This window comes from Equus asinus, chromosome 4 (assembly GCF_041296235.1).
Source record: "Equus asinus isolate D_3611 breed Donkey chromosome 4, EquAss-T2T_v2, whole genome shotgun sequence".
Taxonomy (NCBI): domain Eukaryota; kingdom Metazoa; phylum Chordata; class Mammalia; order Perissodactyla; family Equidae; genus Equus; species Equus asinus.
The window spans coordinates 54676659-54700381 of NC_091793.1; the positions used below are offsets into that span (position 1 = coordinate 54676659).

General features: G+C 40.0%; 1 protein-coding gene across 9 annotated transcripts in view; it reads right to left on the reverse strand.

Annotated features, from left to right (window-relative positions):
- Positions 1-23723, reverse strand: part of GLIPR1 (GLI pathogenesis related 1) — a 46588-nt gene that overhangs the window by 17344 nt on the left and 5521 nt on the right. For 7 of the 9 annotated variants that reach the window (XR_011502716.1, XM_014841504.3, XM_014841497.3 and 4 more), the window contains exon 2: positions 444-846. The exons of 1 other annotated variant lie outside the window; for it this stretch is intronic. Coding sequence is in view for 7 of the 8 variants with exons in the window: in XM_014841504.3 (XP_014696990.1) it covers positions 444-617 (174 nt within the window). In the remaining variant the exon portion in view is untranslated. Of the gene's footprint in view, positions 1-443; positions 847-1771; positions 1918-23723 lie in introns of those variants that run through there. One more of the 9 variants, XM_070507310.1, reaches the window with a different exon arrangement.

Below are 23723 nucleotides of genomic sequence, written 5' to 3' on the forward strand. Positions count from 1 at the left end.
CATGGTAGCGCCTATCCTAAGCAGCTCAGAAAGTCAGACCAGCTCAAAGCCACAGAGCTGAAATTCAAACCGAGACTGACTGAACCAAAATCCTGTCCTCTCCCAGATGCCATGCTGCCGTCCTGAGAAGTCCATGCTCTGCCCACAATGAAAACAGTAAACTTAGAGAACAAACAAACAGAAAACCTCACAAAAATTAACAGAGGAGAAAAGGGAAGTAAAAGCTACCTGTGAACAGCAAAAGGAAGTGTTCAAAAAGAGAAGTAAAATGCACTTGTCGAGATTGCTGTTAACAAGAGTTGAGCAGACAGTACGAAACTGGCCGCGCTTGACCACAGATTGTGTTACTGTACACTCAGGATTCCCAAGGATTACCTCCCAAATCAATAACCGCTTAGTTGTTTTTGACTGACTTATGCCACAAATACGGATATTTTCCTTACCATGTATAGCATGTCACTGGCCGTTGGCTGCACCTCTGATCGGAACTTGTTGTGCATTCGAACACACTCTTTGATGAAATCTTCATTCTTGATATCTGGCAAAGTATCTGCTGGAGATGAATAACTGGAGACTAAAGAAACCATCCAGGCTGTCACAGCAAGTGTGACTCGCATGCTCAGTCTGCCTGGCCCGGAGCCCTGGATGCTGGAATCCAGAGCCACCGCAGGTCTGGGAGTGGGCGCGTCTCTCTGTTTTACCAATCACAGCTGACCTCAGCTTTGAGAAAACAAAAAGCAGAATGGGAACTCCTCCCCGTTTGAAGAAATGGGTTTCTCCATATATGGTCTGCAGCTCTTTTGTGCTCTTAACCCTGTCTTTGCAGTGGTTCTCGTTGAACGGCACCTATTGCAGCACAGATTTTTAAAAGACTTTGTCAGACTTTCTTTTGGGTTGGGGGATATTGCCAAAGGAAATTCTGGAATCTCCAGAAATAACAATCTCAATTTTTACAGAGGTTCTGGTGGTTAAATAAAAACATATCTCTTACTTCCATAAATGTCTTGCAAAATGCTTTTTAAAAATTTTTTCTAGAGTCCTATCAGCACACAGTGGTTGGAATATCTGGTTAACATCATAACTTGACCTGGAACTCATCACAGTGGTGGATGCGGTGTGTGCACCCATGGGCAAGAGGAGGCAAAGAGAGAGACAACAGTGGAAAGATCATTGGTCTCAATTCCAGATTTTAGTTCAAGCTCTGTTTCTAACTAGCGGTAAGACCTTGGACAAGTTACCAAACTCTCCAGCCCTCAGCTGCCTATTCACTGCTATTCTCTATCCCCTTAATCGGGAGAGTTGGGGAGGGGAGCAAATGAACTAGCTAATATACTAATTCAACACAAATTAAATTCCTGCTCTGCCTACTCAGTTTAGTAACAGGAGATAAAAACCTAGTCTCTGTCCTCAAGGAGCTTGCAGTTAAGAGCTGTGAGATGGCAGTGACAAAGACAGGGTGAGCTGAAGATGTGGATGGAGGAGAGCGGAGGGGACTAAAGACACACAGGAGAGAGTGCTGAACCCATTCTGGGAAGGGCAGAGACGGTTTCCCACATGTGGCAGGGAGGTCTGCACTGAGCTGGAATCAGAGAGGTGTTGATCAAGTGAAAAGGGATGCAGAGATGAAGGGAATTAGTGGAACAGGAACTGCATATCTAGTTGAGAAGCTGGAAACACCGTGTCGTGGCAAGACTAAAGCACCACAGCACGCTGCTTCTCCCCATAGAGATGGTCTTCAAGAATTGCTTATGGCTAGTAGGAAACACGGTACCTGGTTTCATGGAATTTAGAATCCAAATGGTGCCCTCATGCCAGTCGGCGAGAGAGGTAAGAGTCGGCCCAGAGAGACTTCTGGATTCTGCCAGTGATTTGGATTTTATCACAAAGGTTTGAGGAAGTGATGGGGGTGCTTTTTAGCTGTAGGTGGAATGTGATCTAGTTTTAGAAAACACCAGAGTTTTAGAAAATCAAGAGATACAGAGAATGGAAAGGGGTGAGGGAAGTATTTCTAATGGAAACTCTTAAAAAGTAAAGAAACATTACAGAAGCATAAGGTGGAATTATTGTTGTCACACACACACAAAATAACCTCACAAAATACTCATATATAATTTCAGATTTTGTCCAGGCTGCCTAATTTGTACTAGCATTCCTTTCCATTATATTGACCCAGGATAAGCATCTCCTTGTCTGGGGCTCAGAGGCAACCTTTGGATCAAGGTAGCAGCAATCAACAGTGAGGCCTTCTCCCAGCTTGAGGTGGAAACCAGGCCTGGGGCCTGCTTCCCATTTTCTTCTGGGTCTCTTTGAGCTAGTCTGTCCAGGTTTTGAAAACAAGAAAAACAAGACCTCGCACGCAAGGAAATTCAGTGACATTTTGTGGTTGCTTGAGCAATCCCCATGGTACACATACAACTTCCAGAAAACACATTATCTTATGAATGAATGCATCAATTTTTTCCCTCTCATTTCCAGAAAATAAAAAGCAAAAGGGAAAGTCTACCATTACTGAGACCATTTTTACATTATTATTCATAGTAATTTAGCTCCTTAGAGCTATCACCCTCAAACTTCTTAATTCACACCTCCTTTCCACCACAAAAGCCCTCAGAAGTAGTTTGCTCAGAACAACAAGACTTCTGCCTGGAAGCACAGGCAAGCCTTCAGTGCTTCCGGAAGGCTCACCACTTTGCTGAGTCTTTCCTATCCTTAGGCTGAGTCTTCACCATGGGTTCCTTCAAAAATACGTGTGTGTGTTAAACACTGAAAACAAATCTGTCTTTCTTATCTCTGAATGGTGGCATTTTAGATTTTTTTACTTTCTTTTTTATTCTTTCTGTATTGTTTACATTTTTTTTACAGTGAGCATATACTATCTTTTATAATCAGAAAATAAGCTAAAACTATTTTTACTTTGGAGAAGCATGGGATCTTTATAACCATGCACAAATTACCACATATAAACAGCCGATAAACCCATGCACAGATAAAACACTAAAGGAATATTGGTACACCAGTGTTGATGCAAGTAACTAATACTCAATCTACAGATTAAAAATGGGGTGAGTTTATTACATGAGCCAGTTCCGAGGACTATAGCACAGGAGAGCGACCTCCGCCAGGGAAGAAAGCACTTGGAGAAGCAAGGCATACAGCATGGTTATATACCGTTTTGGAACAAGGAACATACGGCAAATACGGCAGGAGTACTTTTTTTCTTTTTACTACAGTCACAAGATGTTTTGCCACATACAGCAGGTCAGTCCCACTCTGGCTTCTGGGAAGGAATGCTTATCTTTAGAGAAATGCTGATGCTGGAGGGTGGCATTCATCCCTACCTTTAAACGCAACCTTCTCTGCTTTGGGATGCCCTAGCTGTTTAAAGCAGATGTACAGTGCATGCTTGACAGGCCACGTCAGACCATTCTGGAGAAACAAGGTCAGGCTGCCTCAGTTTTATCCCAGACGGCTTCCTCACATACACTAACCTTTCCGTTGCTTTCCATCTATTCCACCACCAGGATTAACTGCAGTTATCAATGGATGGTGGGGCGCGTTCCTCTATCCCAGTGTGTTTCACTGAAGGGCTTCATAAAAAGCAACAGTTTGTGCAGCTGCAGATAACTGTCTGTATTGTATGGCAAAATCTCAGCCTTGCTCTACTGTTCTAGACACGTCCTTTTAGATACATGATTATCTAAAACATGATTATCTTACAAGCAATAAGGTACCTTTCTTATGTCTTGGGGAGAAATGATGTAGAATTCCCTATATCTCTATATATCCCTCTCTGATTAGATTCTGTAAATATTTAGGCTCCAAAAGGCTTTAGTCACATTTACATTGAAGATGGGGGTGGGCGGGATGGGATGGACAACAGTTAGGGGTCCAGAAAGGGAGAAGGATTCTAATATTTATCAGTGAAACCTCAGCACAGCACTGTTACATCGTGTGTGACAACGCTCCTCCAATCACAATAACTGGGTATGAGGCAGTTTCACGTATGCCAGTGTGCACACATTAACTCGAGTCTACACTCTAGGAACACAGTGCTGAGGTACTCTGATCAGGAGTCCGCACTCCAAAGCAGGTCTCAGCACGTAAGATCTGGTTATGGAAATGGACACTAGAGAGTTTGTTAATTAAAGTAGGGATGTTAAAGAATAATTTCCACTGATGAAATGAGTATGTTCAGGGTGGATGGTTTGTAGGAAGACTGAACATGCCCCCCGCCACCGCATGAATGAAGCAGCGCAGCCGCCAAGCGCGGCTCTCTAGAGACCTCTCACAGAGGCCTCGGGCGACAGGCCCTAACTTCGGACCTGGCCAGTCCTGGCTTCGGAATGTGTGCTGAGTGAGCCTCTCACACGAGCGCATGGTTGGAGAGGTAGGGGCAAAGCAGGGCTGCTTTTATAACTGCTGGCCAATGGATGTTTAGACGCTGAGCAGAATTTGTCCAAGGCTTGCTGTCACAGTAGCATACCATCAGATATGAGGCTGTGGGGGAGGGGAGACGAGCCTTTGCCTGACCCAGCTCCAACTGCGCGAGGCTACCTGTATTTCCGCATATTTAGTGGCCCCCGGCCGCTGGGCCCACGCTGGTTCAGCCAGCCCCAGCGAGGTTTCTTCACTTCCCCTCTCTCCGGCTTTCACAATAACTGTGTGAGATCTACATTATTATCCCTGTTTTACAGACGACAATATTGAGAAAAAAATAAGTTAAACAACTGGACCAAGAGCATGACTCTAGTAAGATATCAACACAGGGTCTGTCTGATTGCAAATCCTGCTTGTAGTCGTTAAGAGCACAAGTCCTCTGAACTGTCTGGGTTCAGACCCAGTCCTGTGTGCTGCTGTGTCACTTTGGGCCCTTGACTTCTCTGGGCCTTGGCTTCCTTGTCTCTAAAACTGGGATAATAATAGTATCTACTTCATTGCACTGATAAGAAATTATTTGTAAAAAAAGCTTAGAAAGTGCCTGACACACAGTAAGTACGATATATATGAACTATTATTATTACTTCCCTTTTATTACCCTAGGTATGCATACACTCTTCTATAGGTCCAACTGAGACTATCTTTAACCTAGAACATTTTCATATTTTACAGCATTACATTTAGATAATTGTTAGAAAAAATGTATCTTGACAGTATAAAAATTATTGCTGTAGATTCACAATGGATTTTGATGTGAATTATTCAGACTGGCATTAGATTTGTTTCTTAATAGATTCTTTATCTTGTGATTTTTCATGCCACTGCATTTGATATTCATTTGCATAGTCTAAATAAATTATTTATTTTCCTAGTTTTAGAAATGGATGGACTGAGTTATGCATAATGATATTTTATAATTAGTTTTTAAACATTTTATTACTGGGCAACAAGGTATGAGTGTTTTAAAGATTTCAAATATAGAGTGTCCAATTAACCTTTTAGGACTTATGCTAATTCATACTTCCATCATCACCATATAGGCACTGAGACCATATATTATCTTAAACATTCGAACTGTGTGTGTATATGTAGATGGTTGTGCATATTGTCAAACAGAACCAGAGCTTTAACTAGCTAAAGCAGTAAAAATAGATTTTATTCAGAAACTATTGCAATAGGGGAAAAGAGACCTCAGTATACAACTAGGCTCAATTCCGAATACAATAAAGACAGCTGGGGATTTACAGCCAAGGAGCAGAGTTGGGGTGGGAGGGTGTTGGTGGGTGGAAAATTGCTGAGAGCAGGCCAGAGTGCTCAGATGTCACGGGCTGGGGATGAGGAATCTGAGTAGATTTTGAGAGTGATCAGACATCAAGGGTGGGAGAGAGTCTCTCTAATCTGACTTAGCAGGATTCTTGCTAAACCTGGGCTCTGCAGATCTGGCAAGACTGACGCCTAGGTCAAGAACACGGCTTGGAGATGTCTGACCGAAGCGTGCTCAAGGAGAGTGTCTCGGAAATACGCATATTCAAGTACTTCCTGTTTTCTCCCCCCTTCGCTTGCTAGATTCTAGTTTATCACTTCCTAACTTTAGCTGACATTGAGGCTTAGTTTTTCCAAAGAGGAAGGAAACCACAGTGGAACTTCTCAATTTTGCCTTTGACTTGTTGTATGGGATAACAAGAGAGACAGCACCCAAACCAAATTTATGAGCACTGGGATAAATTCTGTTCATACTTAAGCAGATTAGTTGTTTTTGAAAATATAAATTCAAAGATAATGTTAACATCAGAATTGAGTAACATACATTTCTAAACTCTTAAACACGGCTACATTTGTCTTTCTATAGATATTTCTAAAAACTTTGTTTAGCATGGATAAGTTTCAGCAAAAAATAATTTTCTGAAGGTTCAAATCTTCTTGTTGCATTTTTTCATCTGACAAAAGTCCAAATATGAGTTAACTGGAGTTCAGCATAAAGATCCGCCTGGTGCTCCCTTTTCTGTTCCTCTACGGAGCAATGCTGTTCTGATTTGCATAATGCAAGCGAGGAGTCCTTACTGTGCACCCCCTCCAGCTCCTCCAGGACCTCTCTGCTGGAGAGACCTCAGAGTGATTCATACGCTTCAGCAGTTATGCTACAGGCTCTCGGTAGCTGAGCAAGGATCTTTGTACAAACCGCAAAGCGTCTGTAGAAAATCAGTTGAGAGCTGGTGTGCAGTTGCCATAGCAACAAGCCTTCACCTTCTGCCCAAGACAGGGGAAGCCTAACATTCTATGTGGGACTATTCCACTTACTTGGAGGGCAGCTATCTGCTGCCAGTTCACTCTCGTCCATTCACAAGACAGAGATCCATGACCACTGGCTTTCTATTTTCCATGGCATGGTATAGCATGGCCCGGCATGTCCTTAGTTAATGTTTAATTCATTGTGATTCTGGAAAGTATGTATCATATCTACGTTTTTGATGAGGAAATTGAGGATCAGCATTAAGTAATTTGCTCAAGTTCACACAGTAAATGAAAGGAGTAAATTAAACTCAGGGTTATCTCTCTCACACAATGACTTACACACCTTCGTGGGCATTAGAATGTCCACACCGTAACAACCCACCAGTGCTTTTAATCAGCTCTCCCCAGTATTTCTGGGGGATGGCCAAAGTTTAAGAACCACTATTTTATATCATGCTGCTTCTCTTTGCCTTGATGACGTCTTATCCCCAGCAAAGTGCTTAGGCTGAAGGCCCTCATTCACTCTCATTCACTGTGTCTTAGGATGTTAGGACCAAAATTCTCCCAGCTTCCAACTGCTGTTTCTAGACCATTGCTATACAGCCTGTCCTCAGTATGCTTCTCTGAAGTATACGACTATTTATTTACACCAACTTCCACTCTTACCATCGTCATCCTCAGACCTCCCCTACAAGGCCTAAAGACTTGAGCCTTGGTCCGTGGTCCTTGTCTCCATTGGAATTTTCTAACACTGTGCCCAAAAACTTCTTTAACCAACTCTTACCTCACGGATTTAACAAATCATTCGCATAGACATATCTGGGCCTTGCCAACTGAGTCGCTCTACTTCCAAACTCCACCCGGACTGGCTCTACCTCCGAATTCCTACTCTTGGGCCACGATCTCCTCCCTCCCACCTCTCAAGCACTGGCACTGTGTCTGCTCCTAAATCTGCTCTCCACATTCATGGTGATTCACAGGCTTCTCATCTTCTTATTCTCTCAGCCATCACCCCCCCCCCCCATTTCAACCTGTTTTCATTTCTTCTATCTAGCCTAGGCACCAATAATCAAAAATCACAAATGTGTTCACATTAGCACCTTCAATCCTTAGGGTCTCCCTGTGAGCTAGCTCAGCCAATCTTTAATCAAAGAATGTTTGTTGTTTTAGTTTCTACTAAGTACAGCTACAGAAAATAGGAAAACTATGATAATGGGCACCATCACATTGCTTATTGCTCAGCAACATTTCAAATCAGATCTACCTTCATTTTGAGAAATGGTTTATCCAAACCTTTTGCAATCCTCAAGCTACCTACCCACTCTGAGATCTGGTCTCCTGTAAGCTTCTCAGCAAGCATTAAATGCCAGGTTCTTCTGCAACTCAGTGTTTCTGTTCCTTTTGACCCATGTCATTTTCTTACTTCTTTCTCTGTCAAACTCCTACTCACCCTGTAAGGCCCAACTCAAACTTTGCCTTTTCTGTGTTGCATTTTCTGACTCCCCTAAGCATCCCTTTTCCTCAGTTCCCCTATATTTCCTTTACATACATGTCTTTCTTTCCCACTAAACAATGAGGAAGAAGCAGTCTGTCTTCATTATACTACCTCCTACATTCTTTACCTGTGCCTTAGACTTCTCAGGCTGCTAGAACAAAATATCACAGATGGGGTGGGTTAAAAAACAGAGCTGTATCTCTCACAGCTCTGAGACTGGAACATCCCACCACCTAGGGGCTGGGTGATTTGGTTCCTGGAGAGGCCCTCTTCCTGGCTTGCACAGGCCCACCTTCTTGGTCTGTCCTCATATGGTGAAGAGAGAAAGAGAGAGCTCTGGTCTCTTCCTTTTCGTATAAGGACACTAATGCCATCATGGCGGCTCTACCTTCAGGACCTCATCTAAACCTAATCACTTCCCAAAGGCCCCACTTCCTAACACCAACACCTTGGAGGTTAGGGTTTCAACACAGCAGTTTGGAGGGGACACAAACACTCAGCCAATATACCCTCTACTTCAGAATCCCCACCTAAAATCACTTTAAGTAAAGAGAAGCCTACTTGGATATTGGATGAGATGTGCTCCAGCATCAAGGCACTTGCAAGAGCTCAGCCTTTAAATCTGTGCTGTCCAGTGTCATAGCCACTAACCATGTGGGGCTGTGGAGCCCTCAGAATGTGGCTAGTCTAAATTGAGGTGTGCTCTAAATGTAACATAGATACCACATTTTAAAGACTTGGTATGAAACAAAGGATGTTAAATATCTCCTTAATACTTTTAATATTGATTACATGTTGAAATGATATTATTTTGGATATGTTGAATTAAATAAGCTCTATTATTAAAATTAATTTCATCTGCTTCTTTTTACTTTCTTAATGTAGTTAAATTTTAAGAAAATTTAAAATAATATGTGTGGCTTGCATTATATTTCTATTAGATCATGCTGTTTTAAATAAATGATCCACGACATTCAGTATGAATAGAGTGACTAACAGAAGTATAAATTGATAGAGTTTAGGAATATTTTCAACTAGGAACTTTGTGCATAAGCCTGTACTTACAAGAATATTCTATTTTTTATAATTCTCCAAATTATATAGTACATTCATTCTTATCAATATGAGATTAGAATTAGAAAGAAAGTGGTGATGATTCTACCCTGCCTCATTATCAGAAGACTCTATAGATTGTGTCCTAACATATTCTTGTATAAATTTAAAATATAAGCATCCTCATTATCCAAGTATTCACATTCAATGCACCACAGTTACAAGGTGGCATGGGGCAGCTAACGCAGTCATAACACACACACACACACACACACACATTTGTTAATAAACATATATAATTACTTCTAATTCAAACATTCCTATTCTCTTGTCACTAATACCTAATCCTTGGAGGAAGTGTCATTATGTTTGTAGTTCTCTTGCTAATTCTGCAATGCTGTCAACACCCTACAGTACAAGGCAAATGCCATAGAATAAATCAATTGCAATGTGAGACTGCAATTCTTGCAAAAGATTCAGGATTTCAGGAGTTTATTCAAAAGCTGCTAACAAATAAAATGCTGGCCAGCATTCAATCAGTTAATATTTGAAGGAGAACAAATAAACAAAATAATGACTCCATTAGTCCTTAAAAAGAGACTGATTTGGGGAAGTGATGTCAGCAACATGGCAGAGTGAGCTATTCCCTTTGGCTCTCCTCCTTTGAAGTACAACTAAATGGACATTCATTGACCAATGGAGGATGGCCACACAGCACAACAGGATGCCTGAGAGGTCCATGCAGGTATACATCCAAAGGTAGATGAACTGGACCCCCAGGAAGTAGTAGAGATGGGTGAGCACTCCCATACCATTCCTCGGCAGCCCTGTGCATGTGCACAAATGCTCTCCCACCCGGTGGAAGCACCCATAGTGCCACTGTGGCCCTGCAAGTGGGAACATGCCTCAGCTTGTCTGTAAGAAGAGGTGGTGGCAGATCTGAGCCTGCGCAAAATGCCTTCCCAGCTGGCAGGAGTGCCCATTGTGCCACTGTGATCCCAATGAGTGGCCCTGGCTCAGACCTCACAAAGAAGCCCTGCCCACCAAGCACAGCAGCTGGCACAACCATAACAAGAGGTGGCAGCAGATCTGTGTTTGCATGCATGAATGCTTTCCTGGCCAGTGGGAGTGACCATAGTGCCACTGTGGCCCCACAAGTGGGAACGCACCTCAGCCCAGCTGTAATAAGAGGTGGCAGCAGCCCTGAGCCCACACATGAATGCTTTCCCAGCTGGCAGGAATTCCCATTGTACCCACACAACTTCCAGCAGATGGGTGGGACCAAAAACACAGCTCCTGCTTCATCCCAGTGGTAGCAGGTGAAATCTGTGAACTGATACTACCACAAATGCACCAGCAAAGGATTAGTTCATCAAAAATCATGAGAAACTACAGCAACAATTCAGAGCAGAAGGAAAATGACAAGTCTCCAGAAACCAACCCTGAAGGCACAGAAGTTTACAATCTAAATGACAGAGAATTCAAAATAGCTGTCATAAAGAAACTCAATAAGTTGCAAGAAAACTCAGAAAGAGAGTTCACTGAGCTCAGGAATAAAATTAATGAGAAGAAGGAATAGTTCACCAAAGAGATTGAACCTATAAAAAAAACCAAGGAGATATTCTGGATATGAAGAACACAATTAATGAGATAAAAAATAATCTAGAATCCTTAAAAAATAGAGCTAACGTTATGGAGGAAAGAATTAGTGATTTAGAGGACATAAATATAACAATGCTTCAGGTAGCGGAGGAAAGAGAACTAAGATTTTTAAAGATTTTACTTTTCCTTTTTCTCCCCATAGCCCCCCGGTACATAGTTGTATATTTTTAGTTGTGGGGCCTTCTAGTTGTGGCATGTGGGATGCTGCCTCAGCATTGCTCAATGAGCAGTGCTATGTCTGCACCCAAGATTCGAACCGGCAAAACCCTGGGCTGCTGAAGTGGAGTGTGCGAACTTAACCACTGAGCCATGGGGCCAGCCCCAGAACTAAGAGTTTTAAAAAATGAAGACATTCTTTGAGAAATATCTGACTCAATTAGGAAAAGCAACATAAGAATTATAGGTATTCCAAAGGGAGAAGTGAGGAAGAAAGGAGCAGAGAACTTGTTGAAAGAAATAATAGCTGAGAACTTCCCAAACCTGGGGAAGTAACTGGACTTACAACTACATGAAGCCAATAGAACTCCTAATTACATCAATGCAAAAAGGCCTTCTCCAAGGCATATAATAGTAAAAGTGGCAAAAGTCTACAACAAAGAAAAAATATTAAGGGAAGCTAGGCAGAAGAAAATAACCTACAAAAGAACCCCTATTGGGCTTTCAGAGGATTTCTTGGCAGAAACTGTACAGGCTAGGAGAGAATGGAATGATATACTCAAAATACAGAAAGACAAAAACTTTCAGTCAAGAATACTCTATCCAGGGAAACTATCCTTCAGATACGATAGAGAAAAAAAAGCTTTCCCAGATAAACAAAAGCAGAGGGAGTTCATCACCACGAGACCTGCCCTACAAGAAATGATTAAGGATGCCCTCATACCTGAAACAAAAAGGCAAAGGTCTACAAAGCTATGAACAAGGAGATAAAGAGAGAGGTAAAATAAGAAAACTGCAGTTCTCTTTCACGACAGGGTAGCAAATATTCAATTATAACTAAAAGATAAAGGAAAGGAAAGCATCAAAAGTAACTATAAACACTTCAACTTAGTCACAAACTGACAATACAAAACAGAATAATTTGTGACAACAATAATTCAGAAGAAGAAGAGGAAAGGGATGAAACCTGACTAGACTAATAAAGATAAGAGGCTTTGAGAAAATGGACTATCTCATCTATGAGATATTTTATACAAACCTCACGGTAACCACTAAACAAAAAATCAGAGCAGGGGACAGCCCCATGGCCAAGTGGGTAGGTTCACGTGCTCTGCTTTAGTGGCCCGGGGTTTTGCTGGTTTGAATCCTGGGCGCAGACATGGCACCACTCATCAAGCCATGCTGAGGTGGCACCCCACATGCCACAACTGGAAGGACCCATAACTAAAAATACACAAGTATGTACTGGGGGCTTTGAGGAGAAAAATAAAATCTTTAAAAAAAAATCAGAGCAAAGCCACAATTCATAAATAGTGAGAAAACCACCACAGAAAACTGCCAAATTGAAATGGCAGTCTGAAATAAAAGACAAGAAAAACAATGGAAATATAGAACAACTGGAAAACAAGAGATAAAATGGCAGTATAAGCCCTCATATATCAATAATCACTCTAAATGTAAATAGATTGAATTCTCCAATCAAAAGACACCGAGTAGCTGGATGGATTAAAAAACAAGACCCAACAATATGCTGCCTCCAGGAAACACATCTCAGCTCTAAATACAAGCATAGGCTCAGAGCGAAAGGTTGGAAGATGATACTCCCAGAAAGTGGCAAACAAAAGAAGCAGGTGTTGCTACACTTCTGCCAGACAAAGCACACTTCAAGATAAAAAAGACAATGAGAGACAAAGAGGGACAGTATATAATGATAAAAGGGACTTTCCACCAAGAGGACATAATACTTATGAATACATATGCACCTAACACAGGAGCACCAAAGTATATAAAGCAACTATTAACAGATCTATAGGGAGAAATTAATAGCAACACAATAAGAATAGTGGACCTCAACACCCTAGCTACATCAATGGATAGATCATCCAGATGGAAAGTCAACAAGGAAACAGTGGATTTAAATGAAACACTTAATCAGATGGACTTAACATATATAGTGCATTCCATCCAAAAACAGCAGAATACACATTCTTGTCTAGTGCACATGGAATATTCTCAAAAATAGACCATATGTTGGGAAACAAGGCAAGTCTCAATAAATTTTAGAAGACTGAAATCATATAGAGCATCTTTTCTGACCACAATGCTATAAAACTAGAAATCAACTACAAGAAAAAAGCTGGGAAAGTCCCAAATATGTGGAGACTAAACAACATGCTACTGAACACCACTGAATCAATTAAAAAATCAAAGGAGAAATTAAAAAATACCTGGAGACAAAAGAAAATGAAAATGCAACATACCAACTCTTATGGGATGCAGCACAAGCATTTATAAGGGGGAAATTCATAGCAATACAGGCCCACCTCAACAAACAAGAAAAATCTCAAATAAGTAATCTTAAACTACACCTAACAGAACTAGACAAAGAACAAACAAAGCCCAAACAAGGGAAATAATAAAAATTAGAACAGAAATAAATGAAATAGAGACCAAAAAAAACAGTAAAAAGGATCAATGAAACTGAGAGCTGGTTCCTGATTAAAAAAATTGACAAACCCTTAGCCAGACTCACTAAGAAAAAAAGAGAGAGGGCTCAAATCAATAAAATTAGAAATTAAAGAGGAGAAATTATAATGGATACCACAGAAATACAAAGGATTATAAGGGAATCCTATGAAAAACTATACGCCAACAAATTGGATAACCTAGAAGAAATGGATAAATTCTTAGACTCATACAACCTCCCAAAACTGAATCAAGAAGAAATAGAGAATCTGAATAGACCAATCACATGAGATCAAAACAGTGATCAAAAACCTCCCAAAAAACAAAAGTCCAGGACTGGATGGCTTCTCTGTAGAACTCTACTAAGCATCACAAGAAGATTTATTACCTATCTTTCTCAAACTATTCCAAAAAATTGCAGAAGATAGAATGTTTCCTAACTCAAATGATGAGGCCAACATTACCCTGACACAAAAACCAGGCAAGGATAACACAAAGAAGGAAAATTACAGGCCAATATTGCCAATAAACATAGATGCAAAAATTCTCAACAAAATCTTGGTAAACCGAATTCAGCAATACATTAAAAGGATCGTACACCATGATCAAGTGGGACTTATGCCAGGGATTCAGAGATGGTTCAACATCCACAAAGCAATGAATGCAACCCACCACATTAACAAAATGAGGAATAAAAATCACATGATAATTTCAATAGATGCAGAGAAAGCATCTGACAAGATCCAACATCCATTTATGATTAAAAACTGTCAATAAAATGGGTATAGAAGGAAAGTACCTCAATATAATAAAGGTCATATATGACAAACCCACAGCCAACATCATACTTAACAGTGAAAAACTAAAAGCCATCCTTCTAAGAACAGAAACAAGACAAAAGTGCCCACTTTGCCGCTCTTATTTGACATGGTACTGGAGGTTTTGGCCAGAGCAATTAGGCAAGAAAAAATAAAAAGAATCTAAATTGGAAAGGAATAAATGAAACTCTCACTGTTTGCAGATGATATGATCCTTTATATAGAAAATCCAAAAGAATCCATCAGAAAACTATTAGAAATAATCAACAACTATAGCAAAGTTGCAGGGTACAAAATCAATTTAAAAAATCAGTTGCATTTCTATACACTAATAACAAACTAGTAGAAAGGGAAGTCAAGAATACAATCCCATTTATAATCACAACAAAAAGAACAAAATATCTAGGAATAAATTTATCCAAAGAGGTGAAAGACCTGTACACTGAAAACTGTAAGACATTATTGAAAGAAATTGAAGGCAATATAAAGAAATGGAAAGATATTCTATGTTTATGGATGGAAAGAACAAACATAGTTAAAATGTCAATATTACTAAAGCAATCTACAGATTCAATGCAATCCCAATCAGCCCAATGACATTCTTCACGGAAACAGAACAAAGAATTCTAAAATTTATATGGAACAACAAAAGGTCTTGAATAGCCAAAGAAATCCTGAGAAAAAAGAACAAAGCATCACAATCCCTGATTTCAAAATATACTACAAACCTACAATAATCAAAACAGCATGGTACTGGCAGAAAAACAGACATGCAGATCAATGATACAGAATTGAAAGCCCAGAAATAAAACCACACATCTACGGACAGTTAATCTTTGACAAAGGAGCCAAGAATATACAATGGCGAAAGGAAAGTCTCTTCATTAAGTGGTTTTGGGGAGACTGGACAGCCACGTGAAAAAGTATGAAAGTAGACCATTATCTTGCACCATCTACAAAAATTAACTCAAAATGGATTACAGACTTGAATGTTAAACCTATAACCATAAAACTCCTACAAGAAAATATAGGCAGTACACTCTTTGACATTGGTCTTAGCAGCATCTTTTCGAATACCATGTCCACTCAGGCAAGGGAAACAAAAGAAAAAATTAACAAATGGGACTATATCAGACTAAAAAGCTTCTGCAAGGCAAAGGAAACCAATAACAAAATTAAAAGACAACTTACCAATCATGGGAGAGAATATTTGCAAATCATATATCTGACAAGGGGTTAATTTCCAAAATATATATAAAGAAGTCATACAACTCAACAACAAAAAAACAAACCCAGTCAAAAACTGGGCAGAGGATCTGAACAGACATTTTTCCAAAGAAGATATACAGGTGACCAACAGACACATGAAGAGATGTTCAACATCACTAAATATTAGGGAAATGGAAATCAAAACTACAATGAGATATCACCTTACACCTGTCAGAATGGCTATGATTACCAAGACAAAAAACAACAAATGTTGGAGAGGGTGTGGAGAAAAGGGAATCCTCATGCACTGCTGGTGGGAACACAAACTGGTGCAGCCACTATGGAAGATAGTATGGAGGTTTCTCAAAATATTAAAAACAGAAATACCATATGATCCAGCTATCCCACTACTGGGTATTTATCTAAAGAACTTGAAATCAACAAGTCAAAGAGATTTATGCACCCCTATGTGCACTGCAGCATCATTCACAATAGCCAAGACATGGAAGCAACCCCAGTGTCCTTTTATGGATGAATGGATAAAGAAGATGTGGTAAATACATACAATGGAATACTGCTCAGCCACAGAAAAAGACAAAATCACCCCACTTTGAGATCCCATCCCCAAATCATCCCAACAACATAGATGTTAAGCGAAATAAGCCAGACAGAGAAAGACAAATACTGCATGATTTCACTCATATGTGGATGATAAACGAACACATGGATAAAGAGAATAGATTAGTGGTTTCCAGAGGGGAAGGGGACTACGATTTGGGTCAAAGGGATAAAGGGGCACATATGTATGGTGATGGATAAAAATTAGACTTCTGGTGGTGAGCATGATGCAGTCTATATAGAAATTGATAAACAATAATGTGCACTCTAAATCACATGATGTTATAAACCAATAAGACCTCAATAAAACAACTGGAAAAAAAGAGACTGATTTAAATGTCACAGGAATATAAGATACCTTGGGAAAATTGATGAAGAGCCCTGATATTTATATATTTTAATGACCTTCTTTACTTTGAATGTCAAATGTAAAGTGAAATATGCTGTTTTGTATGACTTCTTAACTTTGTTAAAAAATTATGCCAATCTCTTCAAGCAACACGTTTTATTCTTTCCTGTTTCAAAGAATTAGTCCATTGTTGCAAATTTCAGTTAAACATTTGTTAAATATGAGAATAAAAGAACCCAATTTCTAAATTTTCCCTTTGATTTTTCTAAAAAAAATTACATTTAAATAATTTTTTCCACATTTTATTTTGAATATTTAGTCCTCATTTATAGTACATCAAATATCCTAAGATAATTGTGATGGCCTAATTTAAAAAATCATTATAAATTCAAACAGGATAAATGTACTTTCTAAAGCAATAAACAGGCAGAAACGAACAAATATTAATAGCTTAGTGCTTGTGTTAATGAAGTGCTTACATCATACTGAATAATGTTGTAGATTCAGTCATTCATGAGTTAAATTTGTTTGGCATCTGAACACAACCTGAATGTTTACAGGTAGGAATACAAGACATAAATGGTCCAAGAGATAATGTAGCCAATATAATTTTATAGCCTTGAGACTTACACAATCAATGTTTACACTATTCAACTAGTTCCACATTTTTAGCTTAGTTAATCCCTCATTTCTAAGAAGAAAATTACTTTAAACTTGCTCAATCCAAAGGAAATGGTGGTTTCAACAGCTATTTTGCTGTTTCCGTTGAATGTTTTAGTTCTCAATTTTTTTCTTTCCTGTTTTCCGCTTGTGGCTTCTATGCTAAAGCATCTTCTTTTTTTTTTTCCTTTTTGTTTTTCAAAGATTGGCACCTGGGCTAACAACTGTAGCCAATCTTTTTTTCTTTTTTTTTCTGCTTTTGTCTCCCCAAACCCCCTCTGTACACAGCTGTATATCTCAGTTGCATGTCCTTCTAGTTGTGGGATGTGGGACGCCGCGTCAACGTGGCCTGACGAGCAGTGCCATGTCCGCGCCCAGGATCCGAACCCTGGGCCGCCGCAGCGGAGCGCGCGATCTTAACCACTCGGCCACGGAGCCGGCCCCTAAAGCATCTTCTAAAGCATGTCCTGTCAGCTGTGGTTCCAGGGGCAACTGTTTTATTACAGGCCTTATAGAATTACTTGATTTCTTAAATTATGCATATGTATATCTTTAATATAAATAAAATTTAAGAAATAGAAATATTTTTAAAAGCTTTAACTCATTACCATTGCTGTAAGGAAAATACTGTCCTTTGTCTCTCACCCAAGTCTCGTATTTTCTTTCAGTATCTTTGAAACTGCGACTGACCAGCTTGTTAGCTTGCAAGCAGGATACAGTCTCAGACCTTTCACAATTTTTGACATGAGGCTATTCATATTTTTTTCTTTATTCTCATGTTGATTTTGGAAGTAGACTCATTAAAGAACCTGCATATTCCATTGAAACTGTTGAATCTTTTGACAAAAAGTTAGTTGTTATATTCATTTACTATTCTTTTAATTTCTCAAGGGCCTCCATTAGTGTCCTTTGTTTTATTCCTGCTATTGGCAACTTTTGTTTTCTCTCTTTTTCTTCTTGCTCAGTCTTGCTAGCGGATTACCATTTTCATTAACCCAATATAGGAAGGCTCAGCCAGGATTCCATGGGGCTGCCAGTTAAAAGAAGGGTTAAGAACTTAGGCCAAAGTCAGTATCAGGAAAGCTGAGTGAGGCAGAGAAAGGACTGAGAAGTAGCCAGCCAGATCAGAAACCAAACGGGAACTCTGCTCTGGGCAGTGTCTGAGGTCACTGATATCTGAAATTAAAGTTGGCAAAGATGAAGCAAAACACCATCACACACGTGCACAGGTGGGTTGGTGCTGACAGTCCTTTAGTAAGGAGGACATCTGTCACCAACGAGACTGGACTTAACAACCTTACTAGTAGGTGTGAAAATGTGGAAGATCACACTGACTTAAAACAGAAAGAACAAGAAAAATAGAACTAAAATATACACTATTTGTTATTTAAAAAAAGATGCTATCTGCTTGTGTTGAGCCGCTCAGATATGCCAATCCTCCATCGCTACTAAGCATGATTGACTTCATAGATTTGCATGAGCAGTTAGGCCTGAGGAAGCAGTCCATTAATATAGCTGTTTCATTTTGAGTTGCACTGTTTCGAGGTTGTTTTTGAAGGGAGGGAAGGTGTACTCGTTGCACAAAAACTCATCTACAGTGACAACTACAATGGGGTATAATCTTTCTAAAATAATAATAAGTCCAAGGTGGGGAGTCCAGGGCTGGTGCCATAGCAACAAGATGTCAATATTTCCTTCTCTTCCTGTTTTCCTGCTCCATCATCCGTAGCATGTGGCTTTTCCATTCATGCCTCTTATCTCACAGTCACAAGACGGCTGCTCCATCTATGGCTTCGCATCCACACTCCAAGTATGAGGAAAAAGGAGGAAAGGGATCGTGCCTATATCCTACTGGAGATACAATGGAGAGAGCTAGTTTCTGCTTTGCATAGGAGGCAGAAAAATAAGTTACCACAGGAGAGATACCAGCATCCCCAGACAAGGCACCTATTACGGATTAGGTTGAGTCCCTCCAAAAGATACGTTCAATACTAACCTCTTGTACCTCAGAATGACATTTGGAAATGGAGTCCTTGCAGATGTAATCAAGTTAAGATGAGGTGGTTAGGATAGGCCCTAATCCAATATGACCAGGGCCCTTATAAGTAGAGAAGAGATACAGAGAGGGGAATGCTACATGAAGACACAGACAGACACAGAGAGCAGAAGACCATGTGAAGCTGAGGCGGAGATGGGAGTGAGGCTGCCACAAGCCAAGGAATGCCATGGGCTATTAGAAGCTGCAAGAGCAAGGAAGCATCATGTCCTGGAGGCTTCAGTGGGAACATGGCCCAGCCAACACCTTGCTTTTGGACTTCGGGCCTCGAGAAATGTGAGAGAATAAGTTTCTCTCGCTCAGTTTGTGGTATTTGTAGCCCTAGGAAACCTAATATGTCATCTAACCCGGATTTTGGTGATGGTTATTCCTGAAATCAACATCCTGATTGACAGAATTTGAGAGGACAGCAATGAATAGAGCCTGCTTATAGGAAGGCTGTCAGCCTGGGAGGGCAACAAAATACGCATTACTACACCTCTGTAAAGGAATCAGAAGCAGAAAAAGTAAAGAAGGACTTAATCGAAAGTATCAAGGTTTTAGAATAGGATAAAGTTTTTAATCATTCTATTTACAAAGATACTATTTGTCTTGCTTTTAAGTTATGTTAACAGTTCAACAGAATACATCAATACTAAAGCTGCATTATAGTCTGTTTTTTAAGGAGAGTAATAAATGTTTAATACAATTGATGTTCATAGTTTTATTGGAATATAAATAACAAATTTAGCATTAAAATAGATACAAAGGAAATTTTATGCAAAAGTTCTTTGACATTAAATAACCTACTAGTTAATAAATTTATTTAAGTCCTAATTATTACATATAAATTATAAAACTGTTAAGCTGTTGAGTCAAATACATACATACACTTAGACAAACTTGTTGTAATACAAGAATGTATCATCACACCGGGAGGAGAAGAAAGAGCAAGGAATGTGGGGGAGAAGGGTTAGGGAAGAAATGAAAAAAATAGTGGAAGAAAAGCAGCAGCTGAGAGGCAGAGCACAAAAAGTGTCCTTAGAGGAAAGCAACTAAGAAATAAATGACAGTACACAAATAAATTGAGTAAATATGGAGCTAGTTTCCTAAATTAGAAAACCGCTCCGAGAAGTGTCAATTTTCACTAATTTAAATCACAAATCGAACACAACCACAATTACAATAATCCCAATGAAAAATATTAACGTGATTTTCTAACAATTTGACAAAATGATCCCAGAGTTCATGGAAAAGTGAGAATAGCAAAAAAATAAAATTGAAAAAAGAAAAAATGAGGAGCGATTTCTCTACGAGAGATGAGAAAATGTACTAGATTACGATAATAATAATAAAAAGGATCTTACTGGAGTTAGAATGAACTAACCAGCCTCTATGAGGAGTTCAAGCTCCTCATATTCATTCTAGCCCTCTCCTTCCACCTGTAGCAGATATACTAAACTCAGTTTGTCATATTCCATCGAACTGACTGGGTCCTGTTATTTGGAGTGGAGTATTCAAAGGAAATAAAAAGTCATAATGACCCGGGCTGTGATCTCTTCTCTATTTTTCTTCCATGTCTGGGTGCAGCTCCTCCTGGAGTTTGTAACACTTTTATCGTTACTCACATAGGATAGGCCTGGGATGTACATCTGCTACATTCCTTTGCTTCTCTTTCCTCTGGTGCGGCAGGTATGGCTTTCAATTCCACTCTATGGTAAACCCTGAGATCCAGGGTTAGGTACTGGGGTGGGAGAGCACACAGGCCATAGTTGGACATGGCTTAATCAAGCTCACTATTGTTCTCTAGCGGGGGGTTGGGGACAAAGCCCTTGCTAACAGTAAAGTATTACTTTGCCTTGCATAATTCTCATGCAGCTGGGGAGTGTGTGTCAAGGGCAGGCAGAGGAGTGAGATGGATGATATTCTTAGGTCTCTTGGTTAACAGCATCTCAGTTATATTAGTCAGGGTGCTCCAGAGAAAGAGAACCAATAGGACATATATAGATATATAGAAAGAGATCTATCTATTATGTGGGATTGGCTCACGTGAGTACAGAGGCTGAGAAATCTCATGATCTGCCATCTGCAAGTTGGAGGCCCAGGAGAGCTGGTGTTGTAGTCTCAGTTCAAGTCAGAAGGCCTGAGAACCACGAGAGCCAAGAGTGTGTGTCCCAGTCTGAGTCTGAAGGCTGGAGAACCAGGAGCGTTGATGGCCAAGGGCAGGAGAAGATGGTGTCCCAGCTCAACAGAGAGTGAATTTGTCCTTCCTCCACCTTTTTGTTCTATTTGGGCCCTCAACAATATTGAACGGGGCCTACTCACACTGGGGAGGGGATCTTCCTTACTCATCTGATGATTCAAATGCTAATTATCTTCTGGACACATTCTCATGGACATACCCAGAAATAATGTTTTACCATCCTTTAGCCCAGAAACTGACACATAAAATTAACCATCACATCAGCATAATCCATTTCTTACCACTAACCTAACAAAACAGATCAATGGAATAAAGTAAAAAGTCCAAAAATAAATGCAAGTGTTTATAAAAATTTAATATATGGCAGCATTTTACCAAACTATATTCTCTTGAAAACAGAGCAGATATGTGAGAAAGTGCTTGATGATAATAAGGGTGAAAAACTTCATATTCTATACACAGTTTAGAGATCCTTAATTCATATTTAGCCTATCAAAGGCTCTGGGAACTCCTGTAGTATATAGTAAAGAAATAAGTTTAACTGTAATTCAGCATTTTCAAGTGCTGAAATTTCAAATTCAAAATGGTATTTGGTCAGAATTTTTGTCCTGGTATCTGTCCAAACATATTTGGGGATTAAGTGATTATTCAAAACATGATTTCCAGACAACTGGCTATCAATTTGGGAACAATTGCTGTGGCACACTGCTGTAATTAACTGTGGTAACTACACTGTTTCTGGTTTCTGCATCAGGAACAATTTCCCACCCACCAGCTCCGTGTAGCCGTGGTTTGGCTGTCAAGCACAGTGCCTGCTCCTCCATCTCCACAGACTGGAACGGCCACACATCCTAGATCGGGCCAATCAGAGTCTTGCTTGAGCTTTCTCTGCATTCTCTGGGTATGGTGCTTGGTAAAGAACTAGAGCAGGACCCAGGCTAAACCATGTGGAGTCCTTCCTGTGTTTTGGGCTGCAGCTAGTAAGGCAGATCGTCTCTCCTTGTTTGTGAGATAAAGGAGCTAGGCCTGGGGTTACTGACAGCCATCTTTCCTCCCACAGAGAGGTTCTAAACAAAACGACAGACAAATATAAAAGCAAGTGAGAAACTGGGAACAGATATTGCAACCCATATGATGTAGCATGGTTATCGTTCTTAAATATATACATTGTCACTTATCAGTGAGAAAACAATGAAAACTCTAACTGAGGAATGGGCAAAGAAAATGTACAGGCAAACAATGAAAGAACTGAAACAGCCAATAAGCACATGAAAAAGAAGTCCTACTTCACTAGCATTAAAAGAAAGTTAAGGGGTGGGCCCAGTGGTTTCGTGGTTGAGTTAAAACACTCCGCTTCGGCGGGCCCGGGTTTGCAGGTTTGGATCCTGGGTGCAGACCTACAGACCACTCATCAAGCCATCCTACATACAAAACAGAGGAAGACTGGCAGCAGATGTTAGCTCAGGGCCAATCTTCCTCACCAAAAAAAAAAGTTAAAATATGGAGATGGCGTTTGTACTCTGTCAGATTCACAAAGAGGAAAAAGAATAATAGTATTCCCCATTGAACAGGAGTCCACATTGAACAGGAGGTGGAGAACTAGGCACCCTCATCCACTGGTCATAGGAGTATGAATTGTTAACATTTTCTGAAAGGTGACTGTGGTAAAACAAATCAGATGCCTGCAACATTTGTATACCGTGACATCCCAGTTTTTACAATTATTCCAAGAAAATAATTGGACAAGTGCTCAGATACATGTGTTTGTGGCAGGGCTTGATCTCAAAGTATTAGTCTTATTCACTCTCCCTTTTTTTTTCTCATGTGTATCTCGGAGGATAATTCTGTGCCCCTAACTCACACCAAAGACTCAAATAAATCACCAACTTAGTCCAAGCAGGGCTGGTCCCTATGCTTTACCTTCATAGGCCCCTTCTGCCATAAAAAATACTAAAAATTATATTTTATAACTGTTGGTATGAAGAAGAATATAATCCAGGCTGGAAGCATCGTTATATGTTATCATTGTATTAATTTTTCTTTTGATTTTAAAAGAAATTAAAATTAAAACATTTTCGTGGGTCCCTAAAAGTGTAGTGGCCCTAGGCCCTTGCCTGCGGTGCCTCCTGGATAAGTCAGCCCTAGAAGGAGGCCCTGGGCTGAGGAGAGAGACAGAGCGGCAACTCACAACAAAAGGAGATGGAGGAAAGGACAGAGGAGACCAGCGAGCAAAGCGGGAGAGACTCAGGACCAGCTGTGCCTGCGCTCTTCTCCTAACCACTGGTCACTTGTAGAAAACTTTCAAATAAACAGTCCTAGACTTTTTTATC